This window comes from Neoarius graeffei, chromosome 3, assembly GCF_027579695.1.
Source record: "Neoarius graeffei isolate fNeoGra1 chromosome 3, fNeoGra1.pri, whole genome shotgun sequence".
In the NCBI taxonomy this organism is placed as follows: domain Eukaryota; kingdom Metazoa; phylum Chordata; class Actinopteri; order Siluriformes; family Ariidae; genus Neoarius; species Neoarius graeffei.
The window spans coordinates 94,536,651-94,556,699 of record NC_083571.1 but is presented as its reverse complement, the minus strand read 5'-3'; the positions used below and the strand labels follow the sequence as shown (position 1 = coordinate 94,556,699).

At 42.4% G+C, this 20,049-nt stretch overlaps 1 protein-coding gene across 1 annotated transcript in view; it reads left to right on the top strand.

Moving 5' to 3' along the window:
- kcnh5a (potassium voltage-gated channel, subfamily H (eag-related), member 5a) overlaps positions 1-20,049 on the top strand; it is a 213,085-nt gene that overhangs the window by 60,954 nt on the left and 132,082 nt on the right. The window contains exons 5-7 of the mRNA XM_060917674.1: positions 3,914-4,029; positions 4,483-4,875; positions 17,332-17,412. Coding sequence (XP_060773657.1) covers positions 3,914-4,029; positions 4,483-4,875; positions 17,332-17,412 — 590 coding nt within the window. The remainder of the gene's footprint in view (positions 1-3,913; positions 4,030-4,482; positions 4,876-17,331; positions 17,413-20,049) is intronic.

Sequence of the window (20,049 nt, the reverse complement as noted above, 5' to 3'; positions counted from 1 at the left end):
TAAGAGATCTAATATTTAATAGCCCCACCTTTAGATCAAAGGTGCTGGCAGCAGCTGTACAGTCAGTATGATCTAATTTTATATTGATTAGGTTACTGGAACAAACTCTTTGAAAATTTCTACCTTTTTGTTGAGCTCGGGGAACAGACACAGTCTCAATGTAGTGGACCCTGAGTGACGACTCTGTGCAGCTAGCAGACAGTTGGTTTAGCCTGTTCGTCTGCTCCCTGGCCTTGGCTCTGGATTGTCAGAAATTAACTAGGCCTGTTCTGAGCCTATGACCTATGCTGCAGGAAATGAGAGCAGCACCTTCCCGAGTGGGATGGATACCGTCCCGCATACCGTCCTGCCCTAACAGGCCAGCAGTGCCCTCAAAATTAGCCCAATTATCTATAAAGCCCACACGATTTTCAGAGCACCACCTGGGCAACCAGCAGTTCAGGGACCATAACCTGCTGTAAGCTACATCGCCAAGCCGCATTGGGATGGGGCCAGAGCATACTACAGTATCGGACATCGCCTTCGCTAATTTAAACACCTCTACAAAGTTACTCTTAGTAACCTCAGACTGACGAAGGCATATATCATTAGCTCCTGCATGGATAACTATCTTTGAGAACCTGTGCTTGCCTAGGACCCTAAGATTACCTGCTATGTCTGGCACCCTGGCTCCCGGTATACACCTGACTAAAGCTGCTGGTGCCCCTAAAGGCTGAGCTAATTTCACGTGCCATATGATAGAGTCCCCTATAACCAGAGCTCTTTCAGGTTTCTCAGTGGGTGCATCACTAAGGAGAGCAAACCTGTTCGGCACGTGACACGGAGAGGAGTGGTGCTCCTGTGGGCGAGCCTCAGCGGTAGCTTTGGCTCTACGCTTATGCCGCCGAGCCATCACCCATTCGCCCCGCTGTAAGGGCTCTAATGCCGGAGTTGGGGGATTACTAACTCCACCTAGGGCATCCAGACTTTCCCCTACAGAAACTACACTGTTCTCACGCTCACTAACCTTCTCTAAAGCCTGGACACGCGCTTCTAGCACTGTCATCTTCTCCGTCAGAGAGCTAACTAATCTGCACTTATCACAAATATAGCTAATAAAGCTATCACTAGTGACAGAGGAAGAATGACTAAACATCCTGCGCTCAGCACACTGAACAGGCTGAAGGTGTGCCATGATTCCTCCTTGCAACTTGTGCTCTCTGGGACTACAAGAGTTGATCTCCACAGGGGATCAGGGTAAATTGGGCCACACTTTTTGGACTTACTGTAACTCCTGTCCCAGCTCCTCCCTCTCAGGAACCACCTTTGCCAGAGCCACAGGGACCTCCTCTCTCCATGGTTTTAGGTGGTGTATCTGAAGTGCTCTATCTGTTCATTTGACCTCATAGTCAACTTCTCTGACTCTCTGTGACTTCAAAGAGTCCTTGCCACTTTGCAAGTAATTTAGAGCTTGACTTGGGTAGTAAAACAAGCACTTTTTCTCATCTCATCTCATTATCTCTAGCCGCTTTATTCTGTTCTACAGGGTCGCAGTCAAGCTGGACCCTATCCCAGCTGTCTATGGGCGAAAGGCGGGGTACACCCTGGACAAGTCGCCAGGTCATCACAGGGCTGACACATAGACACAGACAACCATTCACACTCACATTCACACCTACGGTCAATTTAGAGTCACCAGTTAACCTAACCTGCACGTCTTTGGACTGTGGGGGAAACCGGAGCACCCGGAGGAAACCCACGCGGACATGGGGAGAACATGCAAACTCCACACAGAAAGGCCCTCGCCGGCCACGGGGCTCGAACCCGGACCTTCTTGCTGTGAGGTGACAGCGCTAACCACTACACCACCATGCCGCCCAGCACTTTTTCTTCCTGTGCAAATTCCTGTAGCCAAACACCCCATTATACAGCTGAGATTGCCGTTCTTGTGCCTGTAGCCAATTCTCATGGGTTAGCTGACTTAGTGTGTCGAGTTTCCTTTCAGGTCACGAATGTACTGAATTTCATTTTTACTCGCAGAAGGTCCCTCCTTCCAGTTTTCCCTAATGATGCCCAAGATGCCATGAGGCTTGTGCCCATACAATAATTCCAATTGGGAGTTTTATCCCATCCTAAATGCCCTGCCATGGGATTATGATGAGTCCCATGGAACAAAGGTCCCCTATTGCTCTTAGGGACTAACAACTGGAACCAACAACTGGGTCATTTCTTCCTTAGGTTGAGTGTCCTGTGTTACTTGATGTAACCTTTCCTTAATAATAGAAAAGCATGTATGGAAAAGTGCAACATTAAGCTAGGTTTTCTGATCATCAGTTACTCTCACTTGGTCAAAAGCAGGTCTCAGGGTCTTATCAAAAGTCTGTTCCAGAAGCAAATCCCCAAAGGGAATCTTCATGAAGGATGGGGGGGTGGAGCCTTCCCCACTTTCCATGTCCCCCTGATGTGGAGTTGATGTAGATGGCCCTGGGTCTGCCTCCCCAGCTAATGCAGTGCTGGAAAACCCCTGTGTATTGGGATTGCAAGGACTGTCCACAAGCATTTCTCTGACTAATGCCTGAAACCCTGGACAATTTGTCCCCAGAATTAGTGGATGGGTGGGGCAAGGGCTAACCACCGCCTCTACACTATGCTCTTCTCCCTGGAATTTAATTATGATAGGCACCAGTGGATACTTGTTGTGATGCACCCGATATGCATCAGAAATGCGGATCATTACCCCCACTTCCTTAAGGGGACACTAGTCCTGGAAATGCCCAGCTTTTTTATACACACACACACACACACACACACACACACACACACACACACACGGTGTTAGGATGCTCAGCTCTCTCTCACTCTCTGGTTAACAGCTTCTCTCTACACATAAATGACACACATAAATAAACTGCCAGCAGTCTGATACAGGTGAGACTCATCACATGTTACCTGCCAGTTTAACCTACCTCCTCTCTGTCCACAGCTGATGCTCAACCACGCCCCCAGTGCCACATGTTTTGCATATTTGGCTTCAGGAATATTCATGAATTCATTTGAGCTGTTTCTAGCCTAAAGTTGTCAAATACAAGGAATATCAGTGCAAATACTGTAGATTAGTCAATGCTACAAATTCCTATAAATAAAGGGTTGAATTTCCAGAAGGCCTTTTCCAGCAGCTGAAGAAAAAAATACCATTTACTATGCCTTAATGATAATACAATAATAATGTGCCTCATTAAAACAAACTGAAAGTTACTCAAAATAATGACTTCATATTACCATTGTTTTCATATTACATGTTCTCCACACATTTACACATCCAATGCCAAGAGCATTTAAAAAGAACATTTGATTTGAAATTTTCCTTCCCATTAACCTTATTAACATAATTCATATGTGCAAACTGTATTTTATGTATCAGTGTGTCTCACTGTCTGTAACTGGTGTAATAATTAAGTTTTAACTTCAGTTTACTCTTCTTGGAGGCTCTCTGAAATTCAAACTTGACACAGATACTTAAACATTTAGTGCATACAAAACCCCCTCATTAGTGTATAGTTCTTTCTGTCTGTTTTGCACTGATGTCATTCACACAATTCACACAAGTTTTTTTGTAAATCATACACAGCATGCTCACTAACCCCACACATAATTTATTAGTATTAAGATTGCACGCACAAATAATGACTTGTTATAATTCATGGCCCACACACACACACACACACACACACACATACACACACACATACACACATACATACATATATATATATATATATATATATATATATATATATATATATATATATATATATATATATATATATATATATATATGTGTGTGTGGGTGTTTAACATATACAGGAGGATTATATTGAAAAGGAAGGATTTTCTGGTTGTTTATCTGCTTTCTGGATGGATTTTCCTGTGGTAGGATGGACCAAATTTGCAAGACTGACCAGAGCGCTGACCAACAGCCGAGGCACACTCCAACAACTTACACCGTTAAACAAAACTGAAGTGAGCCACAAGCACTCACGACTGGCTGAGGTGAGTATCTCTCACTCTGTGTAGTGCTCTTTATCGGATCCAGACCAGAAAGGTCAGCTTTCTACATTGGACAGCAAAATCACTGATGAGTCACCTTCTTCAAAGGTCTATGCCTTTTGCATACACAATTTTTTTACTTCATTACCATTCTCAGACTATAGAAAGTCGACTCCACTTCCTTCTAAGTGCTGATATATGAAGTGTGTTTCAAAGAGCCTTTATGTCCCTTTACTGCTTTTGTGTTATTTACCATGGTACCTCTAGAGAGGAAAGCTAAAGGCAGTCCTAAAGTACAGTGAATGATGCTACAAAGAGGAACCACACTTAGAAAAATGATCTCATTTTCTAGAGAACCGACACATGAAAAACACAAATAAGCAGTTTCATTGCTGTTGGACACACAAGATATCAGCTCACACTTTGGCTCATAATTTTCTCTCTTCCCTCATACAGGCTCTGCAGTTAGGCTCAGACATCCTCCCGCAATACAAACAGGAGGCTCCTAAAACTCCTCCTCATATCATCCTGCACTACTGCACCTTCAAAACCACCTGGGACTGGGTCATCCTCATCCTCACCTTCTATACTGCCATCATGGTGCCCTATAACGTCTCCTTCAAGACCAAACAGAACAACCTGGCCTGGCTGGTGGTGGACAGTGTGGTAGATGTCATCTTCCTGGTGGACATTGTGCTTAATTTTCACACCACATTTGTGGGGCCTGGTGGAGAGGTCATATCAGATCCTAAACTCATACGCATGAATTACCTGAAAACCTGGTTTGTCATAGACCTGCTTTCCTGCCTGCCGTATGACATCATCAACGCTTTTGAGAATGTGGATGAGGTAAGATGTAGTAACACCTTATAACACTGTGTAAGTAGTCTCACAAGCCAGACTTCTAGCTTTCACTACAGAGTCTGGGCCTTTTTTTTTTTTAACCACTTTCTACTATTCATGGTTAGGGGCCAGACTGGTTAAAATTGGTTTTGGTGACTGGCCTATTCATATAACAATAAAACTTTGTAGTGCTATAACTTTATAAAAAATAAATACATTATAAATCTCTCTCTATTTGGCATATCACTGCAGTGATGCAGCCGCTCTGACAGCTTTTACCAGCCATCAAAATCTTTAGGGAAGGATTACAGTAGTGGTTTCACCATTGCCTTCTACTGGATCATTATGGAGCACTTGCATGTGACGTCACAGCCGATCCAGATTGTGACAGACGCCATCTTGTCGGTCAAACGCCATATTTCCGCCTTCTACTTCTACGTCTGGTTCTACTTCTACCTTTTCTTCTGGAAAACCCTACTATATACAATTCTACTACAACGGCTGCGGCTACAAGCTCTCCCTACCTGTGCACGTTTTTTATGTTTTTTGTGTGTATTTTTGTGTGTTGTTCGTCTGTACCGGACTTCAATATCCACTACAACTGTATGGACTTACTGGACATGGGTTTCCAGCAGAAAATGACGGTTTGTAGCGATTTCCATTGCATGCACAACATTCCGGACGAGAAAAAAAAAAAACATTCCAGACGAGATAGCGAGACCAGCGGGGTCTCCGTGGATTGTTATTGGAAGCAAAGCTAAGGAGGCGGCGCCGGGAGAGGAAGCAAAAGCGAGGCTGCAGAGCCGGCCTGTTGACTAAGCTCAGAAAACAGCCACTCAAATCTCCACTGCTAAGCCTCTACCTCTCCAACGCCAGGTAAACAAGACGGACGATTTGGAATTACAGCTGGAATTACCTTATTCTATTCTATAATCGGCTGGTCAGTGCTATACTCAATACTTAAGTGACTTACCCATCCAGTGAGGATCATTTTCTTGTTTACAAGATGCCACATCTGAGTCACTGACAAATCCTGAATTTCTGTAAAGATAACTGTCCAGAGATTTATAAGCACGCAGTGCTTCACCACTGAACAGCGAGGGAAAGTTAATGAGGTAATTATACACGTCCGGGTATTCCACCTCTGGCAGTTCCATATCCACTGACACGGTCGTGGAAACTCCGTCCGGAAAGCCATAAGGGTCACTAATCTGTAGATTGTTTATTTTAGATATATATCTAGTTATCTGTTCATTAGAAAAATGAGCCGTGTAGTCCGTCGGTTGAAATTGATCCATTCTGTACACAAGTGCAGCAATATTCAGCTGTGCTGTTGACCGACAAGATGGCGGCTGTGTACTTTCCGGTCACGTGACTGCAAGATCTCTATAGAGGTTTTCTCCTCTCAACAATGCACACCTGTGGACAATTTAGAGTAGCCAGTTAACCTAACTGCATGTCTTTGGACTATGGGGAAAATCGGAGCACCCGGAGGAAATGCATACAGACACAGGGAGAACATGCAAACTCCACACAGAAAGGCTCCCCGTCGGCCACTGGGCTCGAACCCAGAACCTTCTTGCTGTGAGGTGACAGTGCTAACCACGACACCACCGTGCTGCCCACACTATATATACCATGATTATTTTCATTGTGGTATCTATTATTAATTGACTTTCCACCTGCTGGGAGCAAAAGTACACAGTTTTCTTGTTTATTTCCGACATGTAACATACCTTTGTCCATTTCTACACTTTTTTCCAAGCCATTTTTTAGCAGCAAGGCTTCCCACTGCACCACCATGCCACCATGGTCATTTTATTTATTAGTGTGCTTGCAAAAGCACACTATTGTTCTTCTTAAGTTTTATTATTATTATTATTATTATTATTCCATTTCACCCGTTTTTTGAATCCACTACTGCTCCTAGGGCTTTCGAGATAGAGACACCGTTCCAACGCTGAAACATAGGGCCCAATCTGGAATGGCAGGCTAGTTAAAATGGTTGCACTACCCCTTGTCATTCGTTCGGTATTCCTGTTTTCAGCAAAATTCCGTGCCATTGAAATGAATGGGTAGAACTTTGGAGTGATGATGTCATAAGGAGCTCCTCCACTCTAGACGTTAGAGTGGGAGCAACAGAAAAAAAAATTAAAACTGCGATTTTACAGCCAAAATCCATGTTTTAAACCCTGTAAAACCTCTGAATTAAATTGAAAAACATATAAAAGGGTGGAGAGCGCAGTGAAATCTCCCTTCAAAATGATGTGAAAGAGACTTTGAGCCAGAGAAGGAGTGAGAGCTGTTGACCAAAGCCATTTAAAACAAGGATTTCAGAGCGCAAAGTGCTCTGAAATCCTTCTTTTAAAACAAGACACTGTGTGACAATGTGTATTGGTGGGGATAGCGATTGGGTGAGAGAGAGATGTAGAGAAAGAGAGAGAGACACAGAGAGAGAGAGAGAGAGAGGGAGAGAAAGAGAAGCAGAGAATGTGGCTTCATTTGAGCAAGCACACTCCAGCAGTTTCTGCAGAGGAAATGCAATCTAGTTTTAATTAATCATGTTTCAACATTTGTGGTCACTTTACTCATTTAAAGTGTTAATCTGAATGGTTGTCAAAACCATCTTTTTGGACTCTTACTTGCAAATGAACCAGAAGTTAAAGATACCAAAAACATCACATAGTCAAACCCCTTATACATTTAGTGTCATTACTGATTATATTATGTTCTGTGAAAATCAAGATATATATACTGTAGGGTTAAGTGGCCTCTTGCAGGCCTTTTGTGAACTCACACACTTCCCAAGCTTGCAACATATATGTGGATGTGTGAGACAGTGTGCTGTGTGGCTATTATGTGTATTCAACTATTGTATATACAGTACTCTGCATGGAATGTGTTAAACTGTACGAGTTCCGCAGTCTAAAACGCCCACTTCTTCCCATTATTTCTATCTTCTGTTACAGTGGCTACTCGCATACAAGTAGTACATTATGCAGAGTGATTTTAAGCAGGCTGGACAGTGGCTGAAGGGCATTTCTTAGCTTGGTGGTCATATGGTCATTTGAGGGCATCTTAGTCTGTTGTTTATTTTAAATGCTGAGTTGGAAGAACAGGCCCAGCAGAATTATTAACCTTTTAAACTCCCAGAACCTCTCTGTAGGTTCTGACTTGCATTAATTATCCCCATAACCACTAATTTTCCTATTAGTTTCACAGTAATTAGTTTCTAAGTAATTTATACTTGTTATTGAATAATATGATTCAAAATAAAGAACTGAAGAAGCTTAACACTATCCTGAAAGAGCATGGCTGAACTATAAGGTGTGGGCTGGCATATATCACAGAGGGTGCCAAAAATTAAATGACTCAAGGAAAAGCATATGGCAAGTTAGATTACTATCATCCACTTGGGGCTTAAAAATGCCCTATGCATTATATGTAAGTACTGAATATATGCTGACCATTTCCATTTTCAGTTGCAAGAGCTTAGGATGCAGCTACACATTTGAAATAAAAGGTTGCATGGCACTGTGGGGCATCAGAAAAAAAAAATTTGAATACACATTAGGCACAATTCCAGTGCATTATGCTGAATTTATGCATGCCTACTGCATTTATCTACAACTTGGACAGTGTGGGCCCCATGAAGCAAAATACAGTGTGATTTTCAGTTCTCATTATTCTTTTCACCATGCTATAAATACACACAGTGTTATACATAGATAATGCAAACATTACATTTTCCTTCCAGTCTGCATCAGTTTTATGGTCACCCTGGCAACAGGCGTCATCTCCCATCATGCTGATGCCATCAGTGTACGTACGGCTGAGCAACAAGATGAACGCAATAAAGCCACCAAATTGCAGTGCACTGGTTTGCAATAAAGAGCTTCGTTGCTGTGGCATCTGGGGCTCTGCCTGCATGACTTAATCAATCTGATGTGCTTAAAGTGCAATAGAGTCTGACACAGAGACTGGCATGCAGGAGCGCGTACAAAGGCAGGCTGTTCACAGCTATCTCCGGGTCTGTAGCACTCAGCTGTAGGCTACAGGTGCGGGAAAAGCCAGACAAATATAATAACAATTTATTATTATGACAACATAACAGAATACTTCAGGGTACATATTTAGCATCCAATATCCGTTTGACAATGGTTAAGTCATTGTTTCACATTTTCCTTAAAAGATTTAACACATTTTTGACTGCAAACAAATCAAAGAAATTTAGCTTGTACTCTGAAGTGTAAAAAAAAAATAGCCAGAAGTTTAATCTTTTGTCTTGAGCTTATGAGAGGAAATGAATGATTACTTTTGTCATTTTCCAACAATTAAATTTATTACAAACTCTTTAGTTTAGTAACTTTTTTTTAAATTTTGCACTGACTCTTCTCAGAATGTCTCTTAATATTGGGCACAATGCAATTTATTTTTATATGTTTATTTAATTCAGAATAAATACACACTCTTTGAAAAATGACACCCTTCAGGTTTTTTACTTTTTGGTTACTAGTTCTTGTTGTGGCGGCACAGTGGTGTCGTGGTTAGCACTGTTGCCTCACAGCAAGAAGGTCCTGGGTTCGAGCCCAGTGGCCAGCGAGGGCCTTTCTGTGTGGAGTTTGAATGGCGTTTGTGTGGGTTTCCTCCAGGTACTCCGTTTTCCCCCACAGTCCAAAGACATGCAGGTTAGGTTAATTGGTGGCTCTAAATTGACTGTAGATGTGAATGGTTGTTTGTCTCTATGTGTCAGCCCTGTGATGACCTGGGGACTTGTCCAGGGTGTACCCTGCCTCTCACCCATAGTCAGCTGGGATAGGCTCCAGCTTGCCTGCGACCCTGTAGAACAGGATAAGCAGCTACAGATAATGGATGGATGGTTCTTGTTGTTTACAAGGCTTCTGCTTAGAACCTATTCATATATGTTCAGCCCAAGATTTCTTATCGTTTAAAACCTGTATATTTCCAAACACTGGCAAACTGTTACTATTAGACCTGGGACTTCCGATCAGTCAAAACTTAGCTAGACACACCAAAAAAGCAACAGGGCAAAGGATTTTGTAAGGGATTAGTAGCAGTGTGCCAGGTTGCTCCATTGTGTGTGTCAATATTGGTTTTAAAAGTAACTAAGTAAATTAGTCCATAGGGAAACGAATCCTTAAGTCTGAGTGAAAAATATTGGGGCAAACTTGCGTGGAAGAAGAGTCTGGAGACAGAAATCTTAGGCCAAGTTTACATTAGACCGTATCTGTCTCATTTTCTTCGCGGATGCACTGTCCGTTTACATTAAAACGCCTGGAAACGCCGGGAAACGGGAATCCGCCAGGGTCCACGTATTCAATCCAGATCGTGTCTGGTCCGGTGCTGTGTAAACATTGAGAATACGCGGATATGCTGTGCTGAGCTCTAGCTGGCGTCGTCATTGGACAACATCACTGTGACATCCACCTTCCTGATTCGCTGGCGTTGGTCATGTGATGCGACTGCTGAAAAACGGCGCGGACTTCCGCCTTGTATCACCTTTCATTAAAGAGTATAAATGTATGAAAATACTGCAAATACTGATGCAAATGCTGCCCATTGTGTAGTTATGATTGTCTTTAGGCTTGCCATCCTTCCACTTGCAAGTGGTAAGTGACTTGCGCATGCCCAATATGCACTAGGACACAGCGGCTCAGTCCCGAATCACTGCTCGTGCACTTCACTCGCGCACTCTGCGAGCTGCGCAGGGCCGGAGTGCGCACCCTCCAGAGGGCACTCGCTGTTCAGGGCGGAGTGATTTGGAGCGCAGGATGCCTGCGGAGCCAAGCGTATCCGTGTATTGGTGTTGCTGTGTGCACGCGAATCGTGTATTGGCGTTGCTGTGTGCACGCTAATCGTTTTAAAAACGTTAATCTGATGATCCGCTGATACGGTCTAATGTAAACCCCACCTTAGTTTCTCGGCCGTTAGTCTGTGCTACTTGCTCTTGATAGCACTGCCTTGACTGTTTTATTAGCATTCGCTAACACTACCGATGAACACTGCACCAGCTGGAAGGTGATTTCACTGCTGCACTGACGGTGCCGACTCACGGTTAAGCTCACATTGGTCTTCGAAAAGGCCTAAGGCAATACATTTTTGGTCCTGCCCACTATAAATCAAAATCTGATTGGTTAATTCATCTGTCACTTCCTACATAAACATACACTGCCATGGCTTTCTGTCCCGGCAATGAAGTCCTAACCAGTGACTGAGCCGGCTTTAAATTCTTCTCAGCCTAGAGACAACAAACAAAAAAATCTCATTGGATAACACTATTTTAATGTTTTCAAGACAGTAACCCTTTCATTTCTGAAGCAAATTTGATAGAAAATGAGGCCAAATTAGAAGGGAATAATTATAATGAAAGTGTGAAAGAATGAAATAAATTAAAGAATGAAAGAAATTAAATATAACATTTGAAAAGCTGATATGTTTGGGCCATCTCTGAAGTCCTAGAAGGCCCTAATGATTCCCCTCTGTTTCCCAAGTGCTTTGTACTTTTTTGTCTTTCTGTAACACCACAACCTAAGAACTCCAGGGTCTAGGGTTTGATCCTGAACTAGGGTTGTGAGTTTCCACTAAATTTCCCCTAAGTGTGAATGTATGACTGCATGGTGCCCTTTGATGGGCTGGTGCCAACCTCAGTGAATTCTCCTGCCTTGTGCCTAGTGTTGTCGGAGAGGCTCTGACCAGACTAAAGCAGTTACTGAAAGTGTGTGAGAGTATTTGAAACTTGCTGAAATAATTCAACTCATATGATCTTGTGTTTCCTAGAAGAGGATGTGCTCTCTTCTGAGTCGGATTGTGTTGACTTGTTCTACATAGACCCTTTCAGAGTTCTCTCAATGGGACAAACTAAGTCACTCATCCGCCTTTCGAAACTGAGTCAAAGTATTCAAATCCTTTATATATAATGAACATTATCATATTTATCATACAATTCCTTTTAAAATAAATTTTCATTATTTTGTAAAATACAGTAAGAAATGTAATTATTAAATGATTTGATTTTTTTTGTTTGTTTTCATATTTAAAGATGGAGTAGGTGATTTATTTAAAGATTTATGGAGGAAGATTACATGTCATAATACATCATAGTCCAATACATCCTGCATGCATTAGGGATTGCATGACTGTTTCCAATTACTCGACTTTTTCATAGTGAAAAAACAAAATCTGTTTCAAGGCATCACTATATTTGGGCTGTTTAATTTGCGCAGCAAAGAACATGCACTGAAACTGCTCTGCAATTAAAGCTAGACTGCCTTTTGATTTCATAAAATCAGTGAAATTTAGTTCCCTCTGAAATTTGGTCATTGTGATATATGTTTATTTCTGTAATATCTCACAAAACATCAGGCCATTCTGTATCTGGGAAGTTATTTAATTTGAGGTGAATCCCTAGCAAATAATGTGCATGAAATCGCTCACTTCATGCAGTCAAGCAGACAGAGGAGGTCCGTGTGCACATGTGCAGGTTTACCTTGACCGTGCACTGATAGTTACATCATTCTGTTGCTAAACGAACAGATGATCACACCGAGGTGCTCGCTGACCGCCGATATTTATTAGTTTGGTCTTGCATTTTCTTTCCTTCTGAACATAATGTTTTTTTCTTTTCGCTTTCCGTTACTGTAGTCAGTCTTTCATGTTTCATTCGCACACTCACGTCCTCCATTTTCCTCTCCTGTTTCAAATTTGTATCCCACAATGCCTTGCACGAACGGGGAAAGCCCACCATGTGATGCATGATGTAGTATCTTGAATTGGGTCATGATGAAACAGGCAAAAATACTGGAGAATTTAGGGCCATGTGGCCCTAAATTCAATATTTGTTCTATTAGAAAAAAAAAACTAATAGAATTGGAAGTCTGTGATTCAAATTCAGTAGCTTTCGGTCCACTCAACAAAAATAATTGGGTGTCAGGGAAAATTCTTTTTATGACCTACATTTGAAAAATCTGAAAGGCAGTCTACCTTTAGCGGCAAGAGCATTTGTAACACAAACTACAAATAAAATTTCCAGCTTCAGTGCTTTTTAGGCTACACTGTTAATGACATAAATCAGAACAATAAATCTGCAAAATAACAAGTCTGTGCATCATCATTACACTATTTAATGATCATATTCGTGGATGCTCTGTCTACAGCAGCATTTGGAGGTTTTTTCCTCCATTTTCAACTCCAGTGTTAGTAAGCTCTGAAAATGAGTCTGAAACCGTCTCTCTGAGCTGGCATGTGCTGCTGATCTGAGATTAAACTTTCTGAGTGGGATTGAACAGTGGGGTGCAACGTGGGGCTCTGAAAGTGCTATTTTTAAACAGGACAGGTGACAATGGAATTCACTATGCCACGGTGCAAAGATTTTAGTCCGCTTTAAATCACAGCAAAAATAACTGTGAGAGGAATTCCTTCAGGAGAAGGTTAAAAAAATTCTCACGCACACCTCAACACTTCGTGCAATGTAATATCACAGTGTTAATGGTCCATCTGCTGCTGTTGCTGGCTGTTTTTCGTTTTTACTTGACGATGATGCTGTCCACCTTAATCTTCATCGATCTCCATGAGGTAGGACAGAACCTGCCTGAAGAGTTGTTGTTAAAAATGGTAGAGAGGTCGTGCAATAATCACTCACACTTCTTCACTCTCCGATGGAAGTCTCCATGGCAATATGTCTGTGAAGGTTCTCAGTCATCCAGGTCATCGTAAACCATAGGTGCTAAAGAAGGCAAGTGGACTTGCTTGAAATCCTTGAAGATGTCTCACCTCTCATCGGAAACAACTTCAGTTCTGTCTAACTAGTGGGGAGCTCCAGGTATTTATCCTCTAGTGGACCAAAAAGTCACATGGGTCGTTGACCCTCTCAGTCATCCTGTAGGTTGTTAGGGCCACTGGAGGCTGGGTGTGAATGCATTAGCAGCCAAGAGGGTTGTTAGAGTGATCTGTGGGTTTTTGGCTCTCTCTGCCATCATGTGAGCCTAACAACCCACAGAATGACTGAGAGGGTCAGCGACCCATGTGACCTCAACAACTCTCCTTAGGGTTGCTTTTGGTCCACTAGATAAATACCTGAAACCCCCCACTAGTCAGACAGAACTGAAGAAGCCTTTTGGATGAGAGGTGAAACATCTTCAAGGATTTCAAGCAAGTTCAGTTGCCTTCTTGAGCACCTACGGTCTCCATGGCAAGCAAGGAAGCAAGACGACGGAGGCTGGCGGAGGGCTGAACCACTAATGTTGGACACATTGCGGGATGGAGACATGTGTCCTTTAGCCTCTGGAATTGCTGGATCATTTGAATCAGCCAGCTTTTGACCAGAGTTCACCCCAGTACCTGATGAAGCCTGGCCCCAGTGGTGGTGGGAGAGAAGGAGGAGCATATATGAGCATAATGTCCTGGAGACACTCTGTCTTTTCCAGGGGGGTCTTGTGCAGTTGATTATAAACTGGCTTCAATTAGTTTGAAATATTTCAAATGGGCGGCACGGTGGTGTAGTGGTTAGCATTGTCGCCTCACAGCAAGAAGTTTTGAGCCCAGCGGCCGACGAGGGCCTTTCTGTGTGGAGTTTGCATGTTCTCCCTGTGTCTGCGTGGGTTTCCTCCGGGTGCTTCGGTTTCCCCCACAGTCCAAAGACATGCAAGTTAGGCTAATTGGTGGCTCGAAATTGATGGTAGGTGTGAATGTGAGTGTGAATGGTTGTTTGTCTCCATGTGTCAACCCTGTGATGACCTGGCGACTTGTCCACGGTGTACCCTGCCTCTCGTCCATAGTCAGCTGGGATAGGCTCCAGCTTGCCTGCGATAAGGATAAGCAGCTATCGATAATGGATGGATGGAATATTTCAAATGACCAATGTCCATTTAACCTGCTTTCTTTACTGTCTGAGAAGTCAACCTCTCCCAAGAGTGAGGAGTAGTGAATGGATTAGGTAACTAGTTGATTAGTCTGTGCAACCCCTAGCATGCATTCAGAGAATCTTTCCAATCCATGGTGTCCCTACGATAAAAAATCAAGACATGGAGAGAATATACGAGAGAGAGAGAGAGAGAGAGAGAGAGAGAGATTTAAAATGTCAGCTATGTTTTGGAAATGAAATAAAATGAAATAAAATGAAATACACTGTAGAGCAGCAGAAATGCACCCAAAGCTTTCAAAAGATTTTTAATATATAAGATACGGACTCAGGGAAGTGAATGTTTCTTTGTTTATTGAAGCCTGAGCCCAATGAGATGGACCTGGTGTGACTGAAACACATGTTGTTAAAATGTCACAGCTTGTGACCCTGCTGCATTCTGTATCCCCTGAGTTTATAACAGGTTGTCAATTTCATCAGCACATTTGTTGACTTGACAGGTGTTATGTGCAGCCACCGTGTGTTGCTATGACAGACCTACATTACGCTCATTCCGCGGTAACTCTTTCTCACAACCTGCCCGATCTGTTGCTGATGAATATAGAAAGGTCATGTCAGGCACATATGAACACTGACTCTATGCATGTTAAAACAGGCTCTGAGGCTGTTGCACAACACACAGCTTCAACATGTCATCTTCTTGGCATGCAGCTGTCATGTGCTAGTCTGCAGTTGTGTTTTATCCCCTTTCCCAATTGCAGTACAGCTCTGGCTTTTCAAAGTTTTCCTAGAAGCAGCCTGAGGCCATTTTATTAATGTATTAATCATTTCCTGTGTTCTCACCTGAACCAGTTTTTGTTCACTGATTTATTTTATTGCATCAGGAGCATCAGATACTTTCACACATTCTTTCTCATCCTTTCACAGCCACTCAATCAAATCTTATATACTTTGGCAGATCAAATGAACGAGTGGGAGTCCACACAGCAGCCATTCTCCTGTTGACTCTCAAATAATAAATCAAGTCATTTTCACCAACAAACACAAAACTGCCTCGAACTGTTGTGACCAGGCAGGGTTCATCTGACATGCTTTGGGGTCTGAACTTATAGTTATTGACTACTTTTGTGAGGATATGTATCAATGAAGGGTGTGTTGACTATTTGACCAGGAGCTAATGAAATTCTCTTGAACTGTGCGAAGCGATAGGTTGTGATTTGTCTGTATTCTGCCTCATAGATCTGGGAGCGACAGTCACTGACTCAGACACAGCTGTTCAGAGATGTTTCTCAGTTTATTGAAAGACAAACATGAGTATATATGTCCAGATTTAAATCAAGACGGCCATTCGATTTCATGAAATTGGTGAAATTTAGTTCCCTCTGAAAGTTGGTCATTGTGATATATGTTTATTTCTGTAATATCTCACAAAATATCAGACCATTCTATGGCTGGGAAGTTATTTAATTTGAGAGGATTCCTGAGCAGATAATGTGCATGAAATCGCTCACTTCGTGCAGTCAAGCAGACAGAGGAAGTCCGTCTGTGCATGCGCAGGTTTACCTGCTTCTTCTTCTTTTCCTTCTTCTTTTGGGTTTTATGGCAGCTGGCATCCAGTGTTGCATTACTGCCATCTACAGGTTTACCTTGACCGTGCATTGACAGTTACATCATTCTGTCGCTAAACGAACAGCTGATCACACCGAGGTGTTCGCTGACTGCCGATATTTATTAGTTTGGTCCTGCGTTTCCTTTCCTTCGCAACAGAACATCTTTTCTTTTCTCTTTCTTTTACTGTAGTCACTCTTTACAGTTTCATTCGCATTCTCCATTTTTCTCTCGTTTCAAATTTGTCTCCCACAATGCCTTATGCAAATGGGGAAAGTCCACCACGTGATTCATGACGTAGTATCTTGAATTGGGTCATGGTGAAGCAGGAAAAAATAACAGAGAATTTAGGGCCATGTGGCCCTAAATTCATTAATTGTTCTGTTAAAAAAAACTAATAAAATTGGAAGTCTGTGATTTGAATTCAGTAGCTTTCAGTCCACGAAGCAAAAATAATTGGGTCTCAGGGAAAATTTTTTTTTATGACCTACACTTGAAAAATCTGAAAGGCAGTCTACCTTTAAGAGTGTGCTGTAGCGATATGATTGGAATATGTTATTTCAGGAAACCAAGTTGTTTGAGTGTGATAAGGTAGTTTCAGTAGGTGATGGAAAATTCGTGATCAGGATAGACTTATGAAAAACAGAGAGCAGCTGTGCGAGTAAAGATATGCTTCAAGGATTTAACTGAAATTAGCCCAAACAAGTTGCAAACATGCCAAACAAATATCTTTATCAATAAGTTATTGCTTTTCATGGACCTTAGTATAAAATTACTTCGTATAAAATTTTTGATGTCAAAAACTAGTAACCGCTTTTCCTTCTCCTTAATATTTCATCAATTTCAGAAGCAAAATATTCTCTAAAATGGACCAAGTTTATTTGATGCGAGTATCCTGCCTCAAATACACTGGATAGCTAAACACATTTTACTTGTTTGACTTTTCTGACCTTCAGTAATGTTCGCCATTATTTCAGGACTCCATCTCTGACTCCTCTGCAGTGGGCCACATACCAGCGGCACGAAACGGCACACGCACCGAAGACTCTGTGCTGCCGGTAATTCATATTTCTTTCTCTCTTTTTTTTTAAATCGTTGTCGTGGTTGTCTCACCATTCTTTTTCCACCACCTCCCTGCAGCGTGTGACTCCTCTATGCTTCGGCTTATTGAGTATGGAGGCATTTAATGGTATTGTAATTTTATGCTAATGATGTTTTGAACAATTCACCCATGTGTTTGTTTGTCTAAAGTGATTTTAGATGCGAGACGATCCAAATTAGCCTGCCGCATTAAACTCCTGCTCTCTAAGCAGACACTGCAGGCACCTGCTCTCTCTCTCTCTCTCTCTCTCTCTCTCTCTCTCTCTCTCTCTCTCTCACACACACGCATGCGCACACACACACACTAGTTGATTTTACTAGAACTCTTTCTGAAGCATTGTGCCCTGCTCTCTTTGGCTTCATTTCTTGTATAATGAAGAGCTGTGGTGCATAGTTCTGGAGTAGCATCAAGGGTTGGATGTGATACATTTGTGTGTGCTCGTTTGTGCAGGAAGGTTGAATATGGTTACCACAGTTTATAACATGTTTCTTCAGTATTTCTGAAATAACAGCTGTTAAACCATGGTGCCGTTGACAAAGTAACACTGTTGACTGTTCACAGTGTTACTCAAAGTAGAGTCCTCCAGTGGCCCAAGGAGTATAGCCAGGGGATCTGTGATTTTTTTTTTTTTTCATTACAGTAGTGGAAATCCCAGTCCACATTTACCAAAGTTCTTATATTTGTTAGTGTATTTGATTCTTCACTTGCATTGTATAGATTTAATCTCAATAATGCAAAAACAAGTAGAACTTAAAAAAAAGAGAAAAACAAGTAGAACGTAAAAAAAAAAAGATCATTTGGACCGATTGTATTCTGTTGGTGGAATGTTCAGGAACCAACATCTTCATGACTCTGAATTATAATCATTATTTTGTACAAACATAAATAATGAGCGTAATATTTGGATAGCTAGATTATCTTTATAAAATGAATGAAATACAAAAGTGTTGTAATAATAATAATACAGGGCGGCATGGTGGTGTAGTGGTTAGCACTGTCGCCTCACAGCAAGAAGGTCCAGGTTCGAGCCCCGTGGCTGGCGAAGACCTTTCTGTGTGGAGTTTGCATGTTCTCCCGCGTCGGTTTCCTCCGGGTGCTCCGGTTTCCCCCACAGTCCAAAGACATGCAGGTTAGGCGAATTGGTGGCTCTATATTGACCATAGGTGTGAATGTTTCCCCCACAGTCCAAAGACATGCAGGTTAGGTTAACTGGTGACTCTAAATTGACCGTAGGTGTGAATGTGAGTGTGAATGGTTGCCTGTGTCTATGTGTCAGCCCTGTGATGACCTGGCGACTTGTCCAGGGTGTACCCCGCCTTTCGCCCGTAGTCAGCTGGGATAGGCTCCAGCTTGCCTGTGACCCTGTAGAACAGGATAAAGCAGCTAGAGATAATGAGATGAGACAAAAGTGTTGTAATAATAATAATACAGGGTGGGGGTGGCACGGTGGTGTAGTGGTTAGCGCTGTCGCCTCATAGCAAGAAGGTTCTGGGTTCGAGCCCAGTGGCTGATGGGGGTCTTTCTGTGTGGAGTTTGCATATTCTCCTCGTCCCTGTGTGGGTTTCCTCCGGGTGCTCTGGTTTCCCCCACAGTCCAAAGACATGCAGGTTAGGCTAAGTGGTGGCTCTAAATTGACTGTAGGTGTGAATTGTTGTTTGTCTCTATGTATTGGCCCTGTGATGATTTGACAATTTGTCCAGGGTGTACCCCGCCTCTCACCCATAGGTGGGGTTTACATTACACCGTATCAGCGGATCATCAGATTAACGTTTTTAAAAACGATTAGCGTGCACACAGCAACGCCAATACACGATTCGCGTGCACACAGCAACGCCAATACACGGATACGCTAATCACATGACTAATTCGGCACGTAAGTTGAAATGTGTCAGTGCGGCTCATCACTTCCTCCTCAGCGGCTGCGCTCCAAATCACTCCGCCCTGAACAGCGAGTGCCCTCTGGAGGGTGCGCACTCCGGCCCTGCGCAGCTCACAGAGCGCGCGAGTGAAGCGCACGAGCAGTGATTCGGGACTGAGCCGCTGTGTGTGTGATCCCAGTGCATATCGGGCATGCGCAAGTCACTTACCACTTGCAAGTGGAAGGATGGCAAGCCTAAAGACAATCATAACTACACAATGGGCAGTATTTGCATCAGTACCGTATTTTCTGGACTATAGAGCGCACCTGTATATAAGCCGCATCCGCTCTATTTAAAAAAAATTTTTTTTAAAAAGATATACAAGCCGCACCGGGCTATAAGCCGCAGATATCTATGTTGAAAAATTAGATATTTACTGCATGTACAGAACGATTTTTTACTGTAAATGTACATGTATGTACCTGAACAGATTCTTTCCGAACAGTGCCTTTTAACACGGCAGCAACTTTGCTGATTAAAACGGAACAGAACCAAGAGAAAATAACCGGTATTTATTTACCTTCATTTCTCCTGTGTTTGAAACCACAAGTCACTTTAATCATCTTCGCTGGATTTGAAAATAATTACCAGTTAGTAATTTGTCGTGCGTGTTCTATCTGCTAAAGATCTGCTAATTCTTCTTTGCATTGATTTTTCATCTATCTTATTTTTGA